General features: G+C 38.7%; 1 protein-coding gene across 3 annotated transcripts in view; it reads left to right on the top strand.

The window, feature by feature from the left end:
- cpne5b (copine Vb) overlaps window positions 1-20698 on the top strand; it is a 114785-nt gene that overhangs the window by 11659 nt on the left and 82428 nt on the right. For all 3 annotated transcript variants that reach the window (XM_078798380.1, XM_078798382.1, XM_078798381.1), the window contains 2 exons: window positions 12686-12726; window positions 13080-13126. In XM_078798380.1, the coding sequence (XP_078654506.1) occupies window positions 12686-12726; window positions 13080-13126 (88 nt within the window). The remainder of the gene's footprint in view (window positions 1-12685; window positions 12727-13079; window positions 13127-20698) is intronic.

Here is a 20698-nt window from a genome sequence, read left to right as displayed (position 1 = left end):
GACAGACAACCATTCACACTCACATTCACTTTTGTTCATCAATCTTACGGACAAAGTATACGCCTTATCCTTTAAACACATTATTTTTGGGAAATATAGCATTTAAAGCAAAAGTATAAAGCATTTTTACTGGCATTGGTGACACAGCATGTCTACATACCATTTTTCAGGAAAGTGTCATTTTTGGGAAAGTTTAAATAATGCATGCACTCCGTGCTTGCACAGGGGAGAGATGCTCATGCTGCTGGAATAGGAGAATTAATGACATATTGAACTTAAAAAAACGTTATTATATATATATTCTTTTATAAATGGTAATGGTAATGGTTTTATTTCATTTGAACATGCATCAGATTACAATTGAATGCATCCCATAATCAGTTCCCAGTTCCACATGTCCAAAAGGAGTAGGAAGAAGCAAATCTTATTAAATCCTACCCCTCCATCTGGTACTTTTACAATCAGTAACCGTTACATTTGTTCACTTCCTGCTTTCCTAATTTTTTTTTTTGTCATGTACCTCGTACGAGGTGATATGAGCATCCAATGCCATAATGGGTACCATAGTAAGTGTCAATATAGTGATATATATAGCACATCATGACTGGTTCAAGACTCTTCATCCTTGTATTTAGCAAACATCAACTGCTTGTATTGTTTCTTGAATTGGCTCATCGTTGTGCATTGTTTGATTTCCTTACTCAATCCATTCCATAGTTTGATTCCACATACTGAAATGCTATGGCTAGCATAACGTAGTCCTAGCATAGAAGTGATTGATATGATATATTCCTGATCAAACTTTTAAGACCAGTTGAAAAATTGCCAGAATTTACATTTTGCGTTTGTCAATCTTAAAAAAGAAAAGAAAAGGGAGTTAAACAAAATAAAGCAATTTTTCATCAGCTGATCAAAAGTTTAAGACGATAGCTAAATAGCGGAATCCCTCTAAAATGGAAATAAAATCATGAGTAGCTTGTTAATCACCTCTAATTTCATTTGGCCGTGCTCGATGCCAGTGTTTCCAGGAGGCTGGGCTATGTTGCTCCAGTTGGTGATGAAGATGGATTCACACTCTCTGGAAACCTGCTCTCCATTTTTGTAAACATTTCCAAATTTGATTTAGAGTGATGTTATTCTTCTGGTAAGAAATCCTTTGTCGTGAATGAGAGTTCTATTGAAAACCCAGAACCCAGTCATGGCCACCCCTTTCAACAACTCCATATAGCCATCTGCCTTTTGACGCCCCTGCACAACCTGAAGCTCCATTGTTCCATTGAAGAAAAAAAGCACCCCAGATCATGATAGCGCCCCCTCTACAATGTGAAAAACATCTTGGGGGGGAATGTCCTTGTCATGCTAGTAACGTTGGAAGCCTTCAGGTCCATCAAGGCTACATTCTCATCCGAGAATAAAAGTCTTTAGCTACACCTTGAAAAATATAACATCACCACATACACAAGACACGGAAGCTTTTGAAAGGTAAAAAAAAAAATAATATTGCAGTCAGAGTTGAACACGGTGACATGACACATAAAAACGCCTCATTAAAACCAAAGTACTTTCATCATCCAACTCGGGATAATGACTGTAATGTTCTGAGTTGTTGAACCGAGTCTGAGAAGTCAAAAATGAGGTTAGGAAATTCACCATTAAACAAATAATTATGCTGATTTCAGTGTAAACTGTAGTATTATCGCATAATGAGTTACTTTAGCTCGGAGCACAAATTGTTTTTAGGTTTAGTTGACTTATTGCATTGTTATGAATACTTAATGTGCAGGAAGATTGTTTCTTTAATTAGATGGATATTTTGCTGCATCACTGTATACTGATATCATATTGTTATCAAAATATCCCATTAATGTTGTATTGCAATGTCTAACTAATCAAGAAATATACACAGTGCTATGAAAAAGTTTGGGCACCCCTGCTAATTTTCAAGATTTTCTCTTTGTTGGGATCAGCCATTTCAGTTAAATATATCGTATAGCATAGAAGTGGAATGAAGTTCATAGGATTTGCAGAAAGTGTGCAATCATTATTTCAACAAAAGTAGGCAGGTTCCTAAATTTGGGCACCCTGACAAAAAAATGACATCAATATTTAGTAGATCCTCCTTTTGCAGATATAAATGTTCCCTAAAGCCTCCAATGAGGGTCTGGATTCTGGTTGAAGGTAAATAATTATTTAAACCAAAGTAGGGAGGTGCCTAAATTTGGGCACCCTGACAGAAAAATGACATCAATACTTAGTAGAACCTCCTTTTGCAGATATAAATGTTTCCTATGGCTTCCATTGAGGGGTCTGGATTCTGGTTGAAGGTAAATAATTATTTAAACCAAAGTAGGGACGTGCCTAAATTTGGGCACCCCGACAGAAAAATGACATCAATATTTAGTAGATCCGCCTTTTGCAGATATAAATGTTTCCTATAGCTTCCAATGAGGGTCTGGATTCTGGTTGAAGGTAAATAATTATTTAAACCAAAGTAGGGAGGTGCCTAAATTTGGGCACCCTGACAGAAAAATGACATCAATACTTAGTAGAACCTCCTTTTGCAGATATAAATGTTTCCTATGGCTTCCATTGAGGGGTCTGGATTCTGGTTGAAGGTAAATAATTATTTAAACCAAAGTAGGGAGATGCCTAAATTTGGGCACCCCGACAGAAAAATGACATCAATATTTAGTAGATCCGCCTTTTGCAGATATAAATGTTTCCTATAGCCTCCAATGAGGGTCTGGATTCTGGTTGGAGGTAAATAATTATTTAAACCAAAGTAGAGAGGTGCCTAAATTTGGGCACCCCACAGAAAAATGACATCAATATTTAGTAGAGCCGCCTTATGCAGATATAAATGTTTCCTATAGCTTCCAACGAGGGTCTGGATTCTGGTTGTAGGTAAATAATTATTTAAACTGAAGTAGGGAGGTGCCTACATTTGGGCACCCCGACAGAAAAATGACATCAATATTTAGTAGATCCTCCTTTTACAGATATAAATGTTTCCTATAGTTTCCAATGAGAGTCTGGATTCTGGTTGTAGGTAAATAGTTATTTAAACCAAAGTAGAGAGGTGCCTAAATTTGGGCACCCCGACAAAAAAAAAGTGTGACTCATAGTCTGGAAAATACAGTATTTAACGGAAATTTCTGGTCCCAACAACCAATGATTTATAAAGGAAACTCTTGAAAAAGACCAGGGGTGCCTAAAGAGGTGCCTTCATACTGTAAATAAAAAAACATAAACACAAATCAAATGGCATTACCAAAGCCAACAAGCAAGTTATGTATGATACTCACATAGCTAATCATCAATTAGCCTGTGCTCCTAATTATACAATATGCACATCTGCCCGTTATCGGACCTTTGTTGTGTCGTCCAGCCGCACAGTCTTCCCTTTTGGGAATTCTAGGATGATCCGGAGCCTGCATGCCAGCCTGCAAGCTCACTGTGTCTGTCTGGCACACTAACTTGGATGCTCCCCAGAGAAAGTTCTGGCTTGAATAATTCAGCAGCTGGTGAGAAGAACGATCCTGCTTGGTCCTGCCATCGATTTGACACTAAAGCAATGCCAGCGTTACAGTTTGGGCTCAGGTGTTTGAGGATGAAGTATGTTTTTAAAATTAGAAATGGCTGCCTGGACGGATGGCAATCTCCTGTTTAGTTTGGATCACTAGCTTGTATACAAATAGTTCATCCGATATGGGAGACAATAAGTCCATTTTTGAGTGAAGTGTTTTTAAATTAAATATCATCTATCATTTTGATGCATAACCCCCCCCCCCGTTGTAAAAGGATAGGTCTCTGTCTCCACAATGGCGTCCTTTAAATCTTCTTCCCCATCTGTTCCCTTTTTCATGTCACACGTATTTTACATTTTTTTTCTTCCCCTTTTCGCTCTTCTCTTTTTATCTTATTCTTCCCTCCTCCCTGATTGTTCACCCCCCCCTCCCACCCCACCCAGTTCTGTCATCGCTGTTACCATGCACACAGCCCCTTTCATTTTCTCAAACTGGCACAGCTTTTTCTTTGAGGCGGGCGGAGGATCGCCTTCTTATTACGATTCATCCTTGCTTAAACGTCCTTGAGTGGAACACATTTTTCTTTTTTTTTTTTTTTTTCCCGACTGCTGAATGAAAACATCATTTCTCAATGAATGTGTTACCTTCATATTTCACCAAAACTGATTTGAAAAGCGGCTTGTAAGTCTTGCAAGCGAGCCAAAAGTCAGTAAGCTCATCTCATTGCAAAGATGGACTTAAAGGAAACGCTTACATCTGTAAGTTCTTGCACATAATACTCATTATTATTATTATATGTATGTATGTAGACGTGCAGGTATTGGTGATCTATCATCATAAGTGATTACTTACCAAAATAATAGAGAGAGCGCAACAGGAAGGTCAAGTTCATTTTATTTTAATGTAAGTTTCTATCACAAGGCTCAACTGCATACTGTAAATTCTGTACGTTGTGCAATGTGTTGTAAACAATGTATAGTAGGAGTGTAAAGGTGACTAGAGGTGTGTTATTTCAGGTCTAAAAAACATATTTAGGAGGTCATATGACAGGTTTTCTATGCTCTCACTACGGACATTGGGTCTTATATTGCAAAAATTCATTTATCATGGTTGGGTCTGGATCCAATTAACCACTATAAACAATGAATCGAAGACTGTAATACATTCAATAGCAAAGATTTACTATTAGATAGAAATACTGGTAGTTATTTACAAAGCATTTTATGTTTAGACCAGAGGTCAAACTCGATGAGGTCAAAAGCTTATTTGAGACTGTAAACGTGTATGAATGTGTCATTCATTCATTCATGCATTCATTCATGCATTCATTCATGCATTCATTCATGTATTCATTCATTCATTCATGTATTCATTCATGCATTCATTCATGTATTCATTCATTCATGCATGCATGCATTCATTCATTCATTCATGCATTAATCCATTCATGCATGAATTCATTCATGCATTCATTCATTCATGTATGCATTCATTCATGCATTCATGCATTCATTCATTCATTCATGCATTCATGCATTCATTCATTCATGTATGCATTCATTCATGCATTCATGCATTCATTCATTCATTAATTCAATCATGCATTCATTCATGCATTCTTTCATTCATGCATTCATGCATTCATTCATTCATTAATTCAATCATGCATTCATTCATGCATTCATTCATGCATTCATGCATTCATTCATTCATTCATTCATTCATTCAATCATGCATTCATTCATGCATTCATTCATGCATTCTTTCATTCATGCATTCATTCATTCATTCATTTTCTACCACTTATCACGAGGGTTGTGCTGGAGCCTATCCCAGCTGTCTTGGGGTGAGAGGCGGCGTCCACCCTGGACTGGTGGCCAGCCAATCCCAGGGCACATATAGACAAACAACCATTCACACTCACATTCATACCTATGGACAATTTGGAGTCACTAAAATGAGTAGTATTTGGATACTATTTCTTTTTGTAAGTAAACGTTTGATTACATGTACAGTATGTATTTGCGTCATTGTTTTCTGCAGAAACATACATTGTGTAACCATAAAAGACCCTCTCATGTAGCTCCAGTTGCATGCCCCCCCCCCCCAAGAGGTCAAGTTATTTTTCAGCTTTACAGTAAAGAGTCATTCACCACCCACTTCAGTGGGCGACCTTTAACTCGCCATTCATCCATATAAATGATCCTTGTATTATCTCCTCCTGGCTGATCTTTATGAGGGAATATGTTGTAAAAAAATCTGCAAAGCGATGTCAAGTATAACAGTGATAAATGAATTCAGTTCCTTTATAATATAACGTTGAACTTCTCTGCTTGTTGAAATCAATGTATGCTCATTCGGAGTCCAAAAATCACATCATCTCAATTTGGATGCCTCTTCAAACACAAGCAAAGATCCCTCGGTGTGTACATTTTTTAATCTCCTCCTCAGCTTGAAGTGGCTGAGCGCAGCACTTGGAGTCAGAGAAGCAACACGAGGCTGCCACCGGCATCTGTCTAATTATTGGGGTTGGTGCTAGCGGTTTATAAATAAACTCTGTTAAAGTTGGCATCTGTCTAACTGGGGCTTCCTTCTTCTTGTGTGAGAGGAGCGATGTTTCGCTCGTCTGTTTCTCCTCTCGCTTCTGATCTTATCTCCCTGCCGCGACTTCCATTGTATCGCTCATTCCGACCTCCTCTTTCTGTCTCTCACACACACACTTTTTATATCGTCTGTTTTTCCCGTTTCTGTGATGGAGTTCCTCTTCTACTGCCACTCTCTTCACACCGTAATCTCACATGTGCATACTTAGGTTGACTCTCTTAGTGTTTTTTGACCTCACTTACATATAGGAAGTAAGAGAAATGCAAATCTAATGACACATTTTGTGTGTCTTTCCAGCAGTTATGATGATGGCTGAGTTCATCTTTGGTATCAATGGTAATGGTTTTATTTCATTTGAACATGCATCAGATTACAATCGAGTGTATCCCATAATCAGTTCCCAGTTCCACATGTCCAAAAGGAGTAGGAAGAAGCTTATTAAATCCTACCCCTCCATCTGGTACGTTTACAATCACTAACTGTTACATTTGTTCACTTCCTGCTTTCCAAATTTAATTTAATTTAATTTAATTTAATTTAATTTAATTTAATTTAATTTAATTTAATTTAATTTAATTTAATTTAATTTAATTTAATTTAATTTAATTTAATTTAATTTAATATAGTGATATATATAGCACATCATAACTGGTTCAAGACTCTTCATCCTTGTATTTAGCAAACATCAACTGCTTGTATTGTTTCTTGAATTGGCTCATCGTTGTGCATTGTTTGATTTCCTTACTCAATCCATTCCATAGTTTGATTCCACATACTGAAATGCTATGGCTAGCATAACGTAGTCCTAGCATAGAAGTGTTTCAAATGTAGTTCTTCCCTGAGATCATATTTCTCCTCTCTTGTAGAGAAGTATTGGATGACATTTTTAGGTAATTGGTTGTTTTTAGCCTTATGCATTATTTTAGCTAGTATTTGTGATTTTAGAAATAAGGAGTTAGTATGTTCTCTGTAGGCGGCATTATGAATTATCCTTACTGACCTTTTTTGCAGTACATTTAGCGAGTGAAGATTGCTTTTGTAGTTATTAGCCCATATTTCCACACAATAAGTAAGATATGGTAGAAATACAAGCGGGAGCCTTTAGGAGCCGACTTAACTTTGTCTTGAGGTGGCAAAAGTCACCATGGAAACTTGCTGTTATAAAAAAAAGTAGAGTAGAGAGCCAGGCTGGATGGCATCGAAACAACTTGGCGTACTACTGAGAAGAAGCGACAACTAGTAAATGTTAAAAAAGTAGAAGAACTCCAAGGGAATGCTTCCTCCGAGCATGGACGGATTCATTGGCGTCTCCCAGCTACAAACGTTTAAGAAGCCAAAAAGCCAATCAACAGTTGTCCGCCTCCATTCAGAATAGGACCAAAAACGGCATCAAGTATTACGATACTTGTTAGCAGCCCGGAAATCCACAACGCCGCGTGTGCCGTCACCTTTACACTCAATTACTTTCCTAATCAAAGAGTCATTGGTTTGTATTTTTTTGGAGACGTAGCATCCGTACATTGTTGAGCGTTGCACACACTTGGGATGATGATCCTTCTGAATTTAGGGCAGGACCGTTGTTGATGCGGGACCGGCGTGTTGTTCGGCACACGCAATGGGGACCACGCTCGACACAGGATAATAAAAGAATCACTTTGATGAGAATTCATCTCAGCAGATCTAAATGTGAAGATCCAGTACAAGAACCTCTTGCTAGTTGGCTCTTTCCGTTTGTAGTTTGGGTCGATGAAATATTTTAGTTGCGCTTTGCACCTCCCTGAGGACTTCCTTTCTTTGTGTTTATCTACGTGTTGACTGCCGGCGTCTGAATGTATATTATGCCACAACAACCGACTCTTCTGTCAGGAGCTTCTAGCTTCATTAACAAGGCACGAGGCCCCCCACTGACATGGACACAATATGAAGTCGGTCTTTGCGCGTTCATCCATGCGAATCCTCACTATGCCAATCAAGGAACGAGTGGATCGATATGAACTGTGGAAACTGACTTTTTTATTTTATTCACTAATAAACCCTCAGGAACGTCTTCTAAATTGACAGGTTGAAGGTTTTCCCAAGTGAATGTGATCAAAGGGTACATCCATGTACTCTACATCCCACAAATCATCTCGGTGGTTCTGACAGAAGTCGCATCAACAATACCAACACCAGGAAGCTAATTCCATTAGCAATCACACACGTCCATACCATAACAGTGTCTTCACTTTTTACACATGCATCACAAACTGTTCCTCTCCTTCTCCAGCGCTGCTGTCCTTTATTTCAACTTTTATGTGACGGTGTATAAAATGCTAACTCACATCATCCAAATACTCCTGGAGCTAGCACTAGCAGGGGCGAAAATGATGATTCTATAAGCACTGCGAGGTTGCATTGATGATCAACACACACCGAGGGCTGTACATTTAGCTTTTTCACTCGCTCACAGGTTCTCCTGAACGAAACACCTACAGTCACATAGCATGACCGATAGCCCGGCACGTGTTGTCCGTACAGCTAACAAGTGTCTTTCCTACATTTTTTTTGTGTCAGGTTGGGGCAAAATTAAAATTTTTTTGTACTCATATGTGTCAAAACTTTTAGTTTTTTGTTCTTTCATCTTTCAAGTTTTATTCATATAAATTCATATAAAAATATTAAAAAAAAAACGCAAAAAATTCAAAAAAACCTTATACTGTATTATGGAAAGCAGGAAGTGAACAAATGTAACAGTTACTGATTGTAAAAGTACCAGATGGAGGGGTAGGATTTAATAAGTTTTGCTTCTTCCTACTCCTTTTGGACATGTGGAACTGGGAACTGATTATGGGATGCACTCAATTATAATCTGATGCATGTTCAAATGAAATAAAACCATTACCATTATTTTAGATTTAGTTTTTTTTACAATGTACCTTCCACAGGCCCTTAAAAAGTGTGGTCCACAAATGGCCCGCGGGCCGCACTTTGGATATCCCTGGTTTACATTTCACAGGGATAAGGGAGTGATAACAAATTAGTGTGTTCATGGTGTTTTTGTAGCACTATTATTCAGAGGCTGGCTGCAGGCTTCCACAATGGTGCACACACACCGGGCTTGTGGAGGCGCGCTCTGCCGCAAACCTCTTGTGACTGCTTGTTAATTAGTAAATACATGACAAAAGAAACATTTTCTCGCTTTCTCATATGTGCATATAAAGTGAATATTAGTTTAAGCAAATATAGAGTACCTGCATATAATAAGTGTCAGTTAAACTAAATGCTAATTTGTTTAGCAGTCGGATGCTACGTGCTAAATAAACACAGCTGTCATTCCAACTAGAATGATATCAGAACTTCCGCAGTGTCGGAAAAAAACTCATTAAAGATCGTAGAAAGCAAGCAACGTGGCTGAGAGCATTGCATGGCCGATTGCACAACACACGTTTACACAACACACATTTGTTCATGGGTAGCGCCACATCGATCTGTGGTGGTCAAAATTAATTAGTGGCGGGCCACCGTAAATAAACGAATGTACGGGAAACACTGAACACTTTGCCTCCAGGAGACATACTTTATCACTTAGGGTTTGATATGTTTGGTTTGATTTAGCCGTAGTTTCACTATATTTGTGTAGTATGCAGTATGCAGTACTAACTATCAATCTGACTACAAAAGGATAGTGAATGAACATCTATACGATGCATAAGATACCATGTCTTATATATTATAGCGCCAGTAAAAACAGTGTTAATCAAAATGTTTTTTTCTTGTATTGTTTTTTTTTTTCATGTTCTCTTTATGACCACCGGAATGCGTATCGCTTGACAGAATGTTGGGAATGTGTATTTCAATTAAGTGATAAGGGAGACACCATTAGGAGATAAAACACAGCCTGCAGATGGAGCTTATGAAGGAAAGGACATATAGTATCAGCCAAGTGGAAGAGTGAAATAAAACAAGCAACCAGAAATAGATGAATATCCATCCATCCATCCATCCATCCATCCATCTGTCCGTTTTCTTCTTCAGCTTATCTGGGTCTGAGTTGCGGGGGCAGCAGACTCAATAGGGAAGCCCTGACTTCCATTTTCCCAGGCCGCCTCTTCTGGTTTCACAGGGAGGACAATGAGGCGTTTCCAGGCATGCTGTGAGACGTAATCCCTCCAGCGTATTTTGCCCAGGGGCCTTCTCCTGGCCGGGCATGCCTGGAACACCTCACCAGGGAGGCGTCCGGAGGTATTCACACAAGATGCCTGAGCCACCTCAACTGGATCTAGTCTGAGCGGCAGTGACTTTGTCCACCTCAGACAAAACAACATCGGGAAATGTTGCACACAGATCGGCTCGTTCAGCTTAGAGCAGTGGTCTCTAACATGTGGCCCGCGGGCCAAATGTGGCCCGCTGGACACTAGTTTGAGGCCCGCGCCTTGATATGAAAGTTTAATGTTAGTGCGGCCCGCGCAAGTTTGATTTGGATGCCATATGGTATCATGTACCCAGAAAAAATTATTACGTTTGATTCATGTTCATGTTAAAGGTTAAATAACTGTTAATAGTTATCCTCCCTATCCGTGTGGAAGTGGTAAATTTTTGGCTATTTAAGTTGAAAGGAAATAACTTGAAGGCTACCGTTTAGGTCGCTAGCTCTCTAGTTAGCATGTGTCTCAAGACCCTGCAGTTGCGCAATATGTTGTAAATAAAAAGAGTATAAATGTGACTATAGTCGTGTTTTGTCATGTCTACAGGGCTCTAATAATGCTTTGTTCATTTTAATCTGAAAAAAAGAACAGAATTGACCGGGGGTTAGCTTAGTTAGCATGCTAATATGATTGTGTGTGTGGAACTCGAGCTGGCCGAGTATATTTTCACTGAGTTGTTTGGTTGCCCAACCATTCCTGGGAAGGTTCCATTCTTCCATGTTTTCGCCATTTGTGGATAATGGCTCTCACTGTGGTTTGCAGGAGTCCCAAAGCTTTAGAAATGGCAATTCTAGAGGGAGATGTCAGATGTTATTCCTGGTATCTAGAAGTTTACCCCACTAGCCCCCCTCTCCGTTTTAAATTAGTAGCCTACGTGTGCACTTGAAAATAAGACGCGTGATTATTTTTTAAATATAATACTTTTTTTCAAGTGAGGTACATGATGACTTCCAGTCCGATGTCTGAAAGGGTACGAGACTGTGAAATGTTTGGGAACCAAGCGCCCTCCACTATTACCCTTCATGCTGTCTTTTGTTGGCTCGCTCGCCAACGCTGACATCAGAGGCTTCATTCAAGATGGCAACGCCTGCGACTTCCTGTCATTCTGCCTTCACCTCCTGTCTTGTTTCATTTGCTCCCGTGGTTACTGTAATATCGCCCTCCCTGTGTTCTTTCATCAGACTCAATCTACTTTGAAGATTTCTCCAAGCTTCTTTTCTTATCTAACAAGTCAAGAGAAAAAATACTGCAGAACATTTTAAAAACTTGGTATTCATTGCAAATCAATGGAATTATTGATATTGCATGAGGTGATGATGATGATGTGCCGTCTTGACACATTTATAATATAATTGTAAAAGAGTGTGTGGATGCAGGTATCGTTAGCCGTCATTGGCGCAGCGGAGCTTGAAATTAGAATTATGAAATGATTAAGTGATAATAAACACTGAAATTGATTTTTTTTTAAATTTATCAATGAATCTGTTCCTCAAACTTGAACTCAACACCAATCGCCTAGCAGTTTTGCTCCGGTGAGATTTGGTCTTCAACAACGTGGAAATAATCAGTGCAATTGAACTGATGTTAAACCTAAACATACATAATAATAATTATAAATAATTATGAAAACAAAGGCGCAAAACGTACAGAAATCAATTAGGAAATTAATTCAATCTGAGTGCTGCAAAGGCTATATTTTTTATTTCCCCCCTAAAATAAAAAATGGATCATATCAATAGAAAATTGTGAATACTTTTTATTCACATCTCAAACACTTTTCATATTGGTCACGAAACAATAACCACCATACTGTACCATAGTAATTTAGCAGCATTATGACACAATTTCCACATGTATTCCACAGTGTCTATTAATATTTACTGTATTAAAGCACGCAAATGATAATACCGATGACAAGCATACTCTATTTTAAATTGAGTTGTCTTGCGGACGTGCTTCTCCTCTTCACACACTGGAAGTATCTGTGCTTTAATAAGCTGTACAGTAGCTGTGCCATTACCTATTGCAAACATTCACGACACAGGAGGTGTTGATGAGTGTTTGGAGGGTAGAGAAAAACATGAAGATAAGCAAGCTGCTATTATGTTCCTGATAGAAAACTCTATAATTGTCCTTCCTGTTTGAAAACAATCTGAATTTGCTATACAGATTGTACGTTAAATTGTACGTTTGTGCATAGGCAAGAGATTTATGACATGGATAGTTATACAGTACATTGATTTCATCCTTTTTCTTGTTTCATATTGTATTATTGCATAATTGTGACCCAAATATTGAACTAGGTGATAGAAACAGATGAAAAACAAGTATTTGGTTATAAAGTAACTGTTTTCTCATCTTTATTTATAGGAATCTTCTGGATAAAGACACATTCTCCAAGTCAGATCCATGTGAGTTTTGACTGCTTCTCCTTCTGCACTAAAAAAAAAAAAAGTAGAGTACTGCTGCATTTCTCTTTCCTACTTTACCGCTTGGTGTGTTTTTGTCAGCTTCCACACTGTGATTTGGGAAATCTTTGTTCCTCCCTCAATCCCAGAGCTGTTAGTTCATTGTAGTGGAGATAACCACCACACACACACTTGCACGCATACACCCACACACACACACACACACACACCAAATTGATTTATCATTTACAGTCGGCATTCCTCTGATTGATGACTGACTTTTTTCCTTTTTTTTTTGTGTCTTTTGTTTCCCAATCTTTTATCTTCCTGTCTTTGTATTTTGTCCTGCTTCCCAGTGTGTGTCCTCTACACACAAGGCGTTGAAACCAAACAGTGGAGAGAGGTAAGTGGCTTCCTTTCTTTATCACTACAGCACTTGATAATACAGTGAAACCTGTAAAGTCCAACGCAGCAGAGCTCATACATTCCACAAACGGGGGATCTATTATGCTTTTTCCACTTTTCCAAACCTATAAATGTACTTAATAAATGTTGTATTATCGTGTTAAACGTTGCCAAAGATCACATATTTAAAAGTGAGCCCTGAAAGAAGCTTGGCATGGTTCTGAACGCTAGCTTTGTGATGTCACAGTGAACCGGACTTCTTTATATGGGAGTACTCGGGTGCAAGCTGTTAAAACAGACCATTTGGGAAATCCAAGGAAATACAGCTGGAAAAGGTGCGGATTCTGGAAGATCTAGAAAGCTGTCCATGCGGGTTATTGTGTGTAGCTGCTCTAAATGTCTCCAAATGGTTTATTCATTTGTTATCAGTTCCTACTTCGACAAAATTACAAAGTGTTCGTCAGTAGTCCGGAAGTCCTCGGGAACGCTTGGGAGTGTGACCAATCCCAGCGCAGAGGGCATGCCTGGAAGCACAAAAAAAACATTTTGAAAATGTAAGGAAATACAGCTGGAATAGGTGCAGGTTCTGGAAGATCTAGAAAGCTTTCCATGCGGGTTATTGTGTGTAGCTGCTCTAAATGTCTCCAAATGGTTTATTCATTCGTTATCAGTTCCTATTCCGACAAAATTAGAAAGTGTTCGGCAGTAGTCCGGAAGTCCTCGGGAACGCTTGGGAGTGTGACCAATCCCAGCGGAGTGGGCATGCTTGGAGGCAACCCCCCCCCCCCCAAAAAAAAAACATTTTGGAAATCCAAGGAAATACAGAAAGTTCATACACTGTAAGTCAGGGGTTTCCAACCAGTGGCTCATGAGCTACCAGTTGCTCCTAACCACTTTTGTAGTAGCTTTCCAAATGGTTGATTCATTTGTTATTGGTTCCTATTCTGACAAAATTAGAAAGTGTTCGGCAGTAGTTCGGAAGTCCTCGGGAACGCTTGGGAGTGTGACCAATCCCAGTCTGGAGGAAAAAAAAAAAAAAAATTAAAAATGTAAGGAAATACATCTGGAATAGGTGCAGATTCTGGAAGATCTAGAAAGCTTTCCATGCTGGTCATTGTGTGTAGGTGCTCTATAGGAGTCCACCACTCAATACAAATGGCCTAAAATGAGCTTAATAGGTTCCCTTTAAGGGGAAAATGTGTACTACCTTCAGTTACATACTATTATAAGAGCTTTGTGTTTATCTTTTTCTTTAGCTCCATACACATGTACATATATATATGTACATATATACATATGAATACACACTTTTATGACACTTGGCTATATTATTTTGTTACCTAAAACATTTCCTGTACACTTAAATACGTTTTTATGATAACAACAGTTTGACACGGGAACAGATTATTTTAATTATTGTTATTTTCAATGAAATACAAACACCAAATCCCCCATTTTATTTATCCCCAAAGAAATCGAGTTCAACCTGATTTCCCTGTCATATTATTATACGCCATACTAAACTGAATTTAAGCTGTAATTCGTAGTGAAACTCCAATCAAGTCAATCAATAACAGGGCTTTAGTCGTCATGCAGTATCCAGCAAGGCGGGTCATCGGTCCAATAAGAGCCTCCGTGGTTCGAAAAAGGATAGATTCATTTTTTTCCAAGTGGTTGTTGTGATGGGGCAGTAATGAATGCGACAGACAGAAACGTCATTCAATCAACTACCAATTTCCCTTCACTGGTAACCTTATTTAAATGCATGAGAAAAGGAAACAATCAGAAACGGCTTCCAGTGCAGGGCAGTGCGGTGAAGTACTATCACAGTAATAAACACAACATGAGATTAATAGCTCTCTGACGGTGTCAGTCAAAACCGAGCATTGTTATTGCTGTAAAGGCTTCTGTTGTACCTAATGAAGCGTCAACATCTTCAACAAAATAAAAAAAAGTTCATGCATCCAAGTGAATATAAATATAAGAATATCAGATCTAAGCCAGCGTGGGTTGCAGCATGAAACAATAATATAAAAAAGTACATATCATATGTATTTATACCATCAGATGACCCTCACACGCCCGCTTGTGTGTTTACTTGTTGAGAACAGATGGCTGTGTGGGCCGACTCTCAGATGTAGCAGAACGACTGGAAGTGGAAGACTGTAGTGCATATGTCTTTGTTAAAGAAATATACAGTATATGTTCTATAAGTACATTTCATCCTATATTTAGACTGGAAACGCTCTTGGGAGACACGGCGGCCTTTCAGTGCTCACTGCAATTAATAAGATGATGCTTTACTCTGCAATCTTCACTGCATCACTCAATAAAATAGAAACATTTAAAGCCAGGGGTCTCAAACTCAATTTACCTGGGGGCCACTGGAGCTAGGGTCTGGGCAAGGCTGGGCATCAGGTTTTACAAAAAAAAAAAAAACACAACGCATTTATTAAAAACAGAAAAATATACAAACTTTTTCAGATTTTCTACAATAAAAGCTCTGATAAACATTCCACTGTTCTCAAATATCTTAATTTTTATTTTTCTGCACAAAATAAGATGAAAAATAAATAAACAAATCAAGAATAAATCAGTAATAAATAAATATAATAATAATAATAAAACAGCAAATAATAAAAACTTAAGAAACCACATAAAGTTGGTGGGTAGACAAATAATTTTTTTCAGATTAAAATGAACAAAGCATTATTAGAGCCCTGTAGACATGACAAAACACGACTATAGTCACATTTATACTCTTTTTATTTACAACATATTGCGCAACTGCAGGGTCTTGAGACACATGCTAACTCGCAAACTAGAGAGCTAGCGACCTAAACGGTAGCCTTCAAGTTATTTCCTTTAAACTTAAATAGCCCAAAACTTACCACTTCCACACGGATAGGGAGGATAACTATTAACAGTTATTTAACCTTTAACATGAACATGAATCAAACGTAATAATTTTTTCTGGGTACATGATACCATACAGCATCCATATCAAACTTTACATTAAACTTTCATATCAAGGCGGGGGCCTCAAACTGGTGTCTTGCGGGCCACACTTGGCCCGCGGGCCGCATGTTTGAGACCACTTTGTTATAAATCCTCACATCTGGAATGATGCCGCTATTAACGACCAAATAGGGAGGAAGATAGAAGGTCGATTGTTGGCCGGGGGGAGAGACAACTATTTTTTTTGCCCTTTGCTGCTGTCACGGATACTGTGGTGTTATTGGCCACAAAAAAAAATAAATGTGTATAATTTTGATATTTAAAGAAAAACTTTCCTCCCACATTCCAAAAACATGCTAGGTTAATTGGCGACTCCAAATTGTCCATAGGTATGAATGTGAGTGTGAATGGTTGTTTGTCTATATGTGCCCTGTGATTGGCTGGCCACCAGTCAAGCGTGTACCCCACCTCTCGCCAGACGATGCTGGGATAGACTCTGTTGAAGAGAAAGGACAATATTCTGCTGTTGGAAAGTACTTTTTACAGTTCCCTATTACTTTTGCTTGGCTTCATTTTTAGTACTTTTTCTATTGATCCATATGCAGAGAATAAATCAATAGCTCACATTTACAAAAGCAAAACAAATGAACAGGTGAAAACAGCCAGGGTCACCGGAGATGTGCACCGATTGTCGATACTTGAAACACGTTTAGTATTGACCCGGACAACCTCTGTGGCTGGAAATGCTCTTAAATGTGAAGGAAAACCTTGGAAGATCCCGTGGAAGTACACATGCTGCAAGAACTACACCCATAGTATATGTACATTAACCAAATTATCATTTTCCAAAACGTTGTTAAATAAAAATTGCTGTAATGTAACATTTAATATTTTTTTCCCGCTATAAACGACAGTATAATGCTCTATAGAGAAGATTCCCACAATTCCAAGATAAACAAATGCCCAAATGGATGCAACCATTAAAAACTATAAAAATGCTTCTTTTAGAAAGATTTTAAATTCTGTTTTACACATTAAGAAACAGGCTGCACGGTGGACGAGTGGTTAGCGCACAGACCTCACTCGGAGCTAGGAGACCAGGGTTCAATTCCACCCTCGGCCATCTCTGTGTGGAGTTTGCATGCGTGGGTTTTCTCCGGTTTCCTCCCACATTCCAAAAACATGCTAGGTTAATTAGCCACTCCAAATTGTCCATAGGTATGAATGTGAGTGTGAATGGTTGTTTGTCTATATGTGCCCTGTGATTGGCTGGCCACCAGTCCAGTGTGTACCCCGCCTCTTGCCCCTCCCTCGTGAGGAAAAGCGGTAGAAAATGAATGAACATTAAGAAACAGGCTGCACGGCGGTCCAGTGGTTAGCGCACAGACCTCACAGCTAGGAGACCAGGGTTCAATTCCACCCTCGGCCATCTCTGTGTGGAGTTTGCATGCGTGGGTTTTCTCCGGTTTCCTCCCACATTCCAAAAACATGCTAGGTTAATTAGCCACTCCAAATTGTCCATAGGTATGAATGTGAGTGTGAATGGTTGTTTGTCTATATGTGCCCTGTGATTGGCTGGCCACCAGTCCAGGGTGTACCCCGCCTCTCGCCCTGAAGACAGCTGGGATAGGCTCCAGCACCCCCCGCAACCCCCTTGAGAAAAAGTGGTAGAAAATGAATGAACATTAAGAAACAGGCTGCACGGCGGTCCAGTGGTTAGCGCACAGACCTCACAGCTAGACCTCACAGACCAGGGTTCAATTCCACCCTCGGCCATCTCTGTGTGGAGTTTGCATGCGTGGGTTTTCTCCGGTTATTCCGGTTTCCTCCCACATTCCAAAAACATGCTAGGTTAATTAGCCAGTCCAAATTGTCCATTTTTGTCTATATGTGCCCCGTGATTGGCTGGCCACCAGTCCAGGGTGGACCCGGCCTCTCGCCCGAAAACAGCTGGGATAGGCTCCAGTAACCCCGCGACCCTTGTGAGGAAAAGCGGTAGAAAATGAACGAATGAACAATTACAGTATTGGGCGAACAAAACCCAGGCAACAGTCGAAACGGGAATCACGCCCATGTTCCAATGACCAAGTGTGAGACCTTTCTCTGGCAAAAAGCCTCTTTAGACAGGTGTCGCGTAAGGCAGTGTAAATACAAACACATGCATGTGTGTGTACATGGTCAGGGACTTGATGCCAGATTGTCATTAGGCGGCCCCAGCAGCACTCCACTATCTAATGAACTCCGGAGCTTGGCATTGTCTCTCCCACTCAGCGGGGAAATCACATTATGGAAGTCATCTTTGCCATCACCTGCTTCATCACAAGCATGTGCTCTGCGTCTCATCAACACCTCTGGGCCGGTTGGAAGTGTCTGGGCAGCTGAGCGATTGTTCACCATCCATTCCTGCTGGCCCAACTAAATATGGCCGTGACAAGCATTATACCGTATACGCTAATCACTTGTTTATTGCGGTTAATTGGTCATAAAGAGAGAACAACTTACTTTTAACCCTGTGGTTTATTGGTCAAAGTTGTAGTGTATTTTACATTTTTTTTGACCCGAGAGTCTCAAAGAGGTGATGACGCAAATCTCCACTAATACAAATAGTAATGGTAATGGTTTTATTTCATTTGAACATGCATCAGACTACAATTGAATGCATCCCATAATCAGTTCCCAGTTCCACATGTCCAAAAGGAGTAGGAAGAAGCAAAGCTTATTAAATCCTACCCCTCCATCTGGTACTTTTACAATCAGTAAGTGTTACATTTGTTCACTTCCTGCTTTCCTAATATAGTTTAAGTTTTTTTTTAAATCACGTACCATACAAGGTGATATGACCATACAATGACATAATGGGTACCATATTTAGCAACTTTATTTTATTTATTAATTCATTAATTAATTTTATTAATTAAAAAAAATGTTTTTTTAGTTTTTTTTTTTTTTTGTCACGTACCAAAGTATGAGGTGATATGACCATACAATGACATAATGGGTACCATAGTAACCATCAATATAGTGATATATATAGCACATCATGACTGGTTCAAGACTCTTCATCCTTGTATTTAGCAAATTTATTTTATTTATTAATTCATTAATTAATTTTATTAATTCAAAAAAAAAAAATTTTGTTTTTTAATTTTTTAACATTTTTTTATTTTTTGTCACGTACCAAAGTAGGAGGTGATATGAGCATCCAATGACATAATGGTTACCATAGTAACCATCAATATAGTGATATATATAGCACATCATGACTGGTTCAAGACTCTTCATCCTTGTATTTAGCAAATTTATTTTATTAATTAATTAATTAATTAATTTTTTTAATTAAAAAAAATTTTTTTAGTTATTTAATTTTTTTTTATTTTGGATTTTTTGTCACATACCAAAGTATGAGGCGATATGAGCATCCAATGCCATAATGGGTACCATAGTAACCATCAATATAGTGATATATATAGCACATCATGACTGGTTCAAGACTCTTCATCCTTGTATTTAGCAAACTTCAAATGGCTTCAGAGCCATTTGAAGTGATTTAATAATAGACGTCACAGTCGAAGAGCGAACACCAAAAGTGTGGTCAACACGAGTGGGCGTTTCTCTTCTCTCAGAGCTTCTGTTGATGATTATTTTCATTTCCATGGTGATGCTTTTCTTTTTCTCTACGCACAGCCACCAGAGGAGCCTGCCTTATGATTGATAAACATAATGAAGTGCAAAACGTTAATTAATAAGCAATGTTATTCCATGAGTCATATACATACTGCATTGTGTTCATACGCTGCAAAAGATGCCTTGCTTCGTAGTGTCTTGTGTGATACCGCAGGGCATATTCATCCGCGGTGTGTACTGTGATCAAAATTCAGTAAATAATTCATTTATGTGAGAGCGTACGTAATCTGAAAGGGGAACTGCACTTTTTTGCCCATGCTTCACAATCCTTTTGTGAAACATAAACAGATTTATTTTCCTTTTCTGTGCATTATAAAGCAAGAAAATGAGTTAATACGAGCAAGCTAACAATGCACGTCATTGGGACGCGGCTGTTTTGACGCTTAAGCCCAAAGAAAAACAAAAAAAAATGTAAATGTACATAACTGGCTTGTATATTAACAGCCTGGGGGGGACGTTTTGTAGCGTTAGTTAGCGTTAGCGCTGGGTCTGTGAAATCAATGCGCCTAGGAAAGACGTTCCGGTAGTGTTTTAAATCCTCAAAACAAGGCAAAATACTGTAAGTATTACATGTTATCATCAATGTACTTGTTCATGATTGTTTATAAAACGATAAAAAGTTGACTGAGGTTTTTTTATAGAGAGCTTCATAATCGGAATGGGTGTGTCCCAATGACGTGCATTGTTAGCTAGCTCATATTAACTTGTTTTCTGGTGTTCACATTCAATTGTGAGTGTGTTCACATAAGGATTGTAAATGATGGGCAAAATTCCCCAAAAAGTGCACTTCCCCTTTAAAACAGCAAAAGTCGTAACAACATAATCAGAGGACCCCTTGCATAATATTTTGATATGATATAAAATTTAAAAAATATATATAAAAAAACTATGAAGCTTAAAAATGGATGTTGTGTCCTATCATTAACGA

The sequence above is a fragment of the Doryrhamphus excisus genome, linkage group LG18 (genome assembly GCF_037039965.1).
Source record: "Doryrhamphus excisus strain RoL-2023G ecotype Guam linkage group LG18, RoL_Dexc_Guam_v1.1, whole genome shotgun sequence".
Classification (NCBI taxonomy): Eukaryota; Metazoa; Chordata; class Actinopteri; order Syngnathiformes; family Syngnathidae; genus Doryrhamphus; species Doryrhamphus excisus.
Note: the sequence above shows the minus strand (reverse complement) of the source record. Positions and strands in the feature narration are given on the sequence as shown.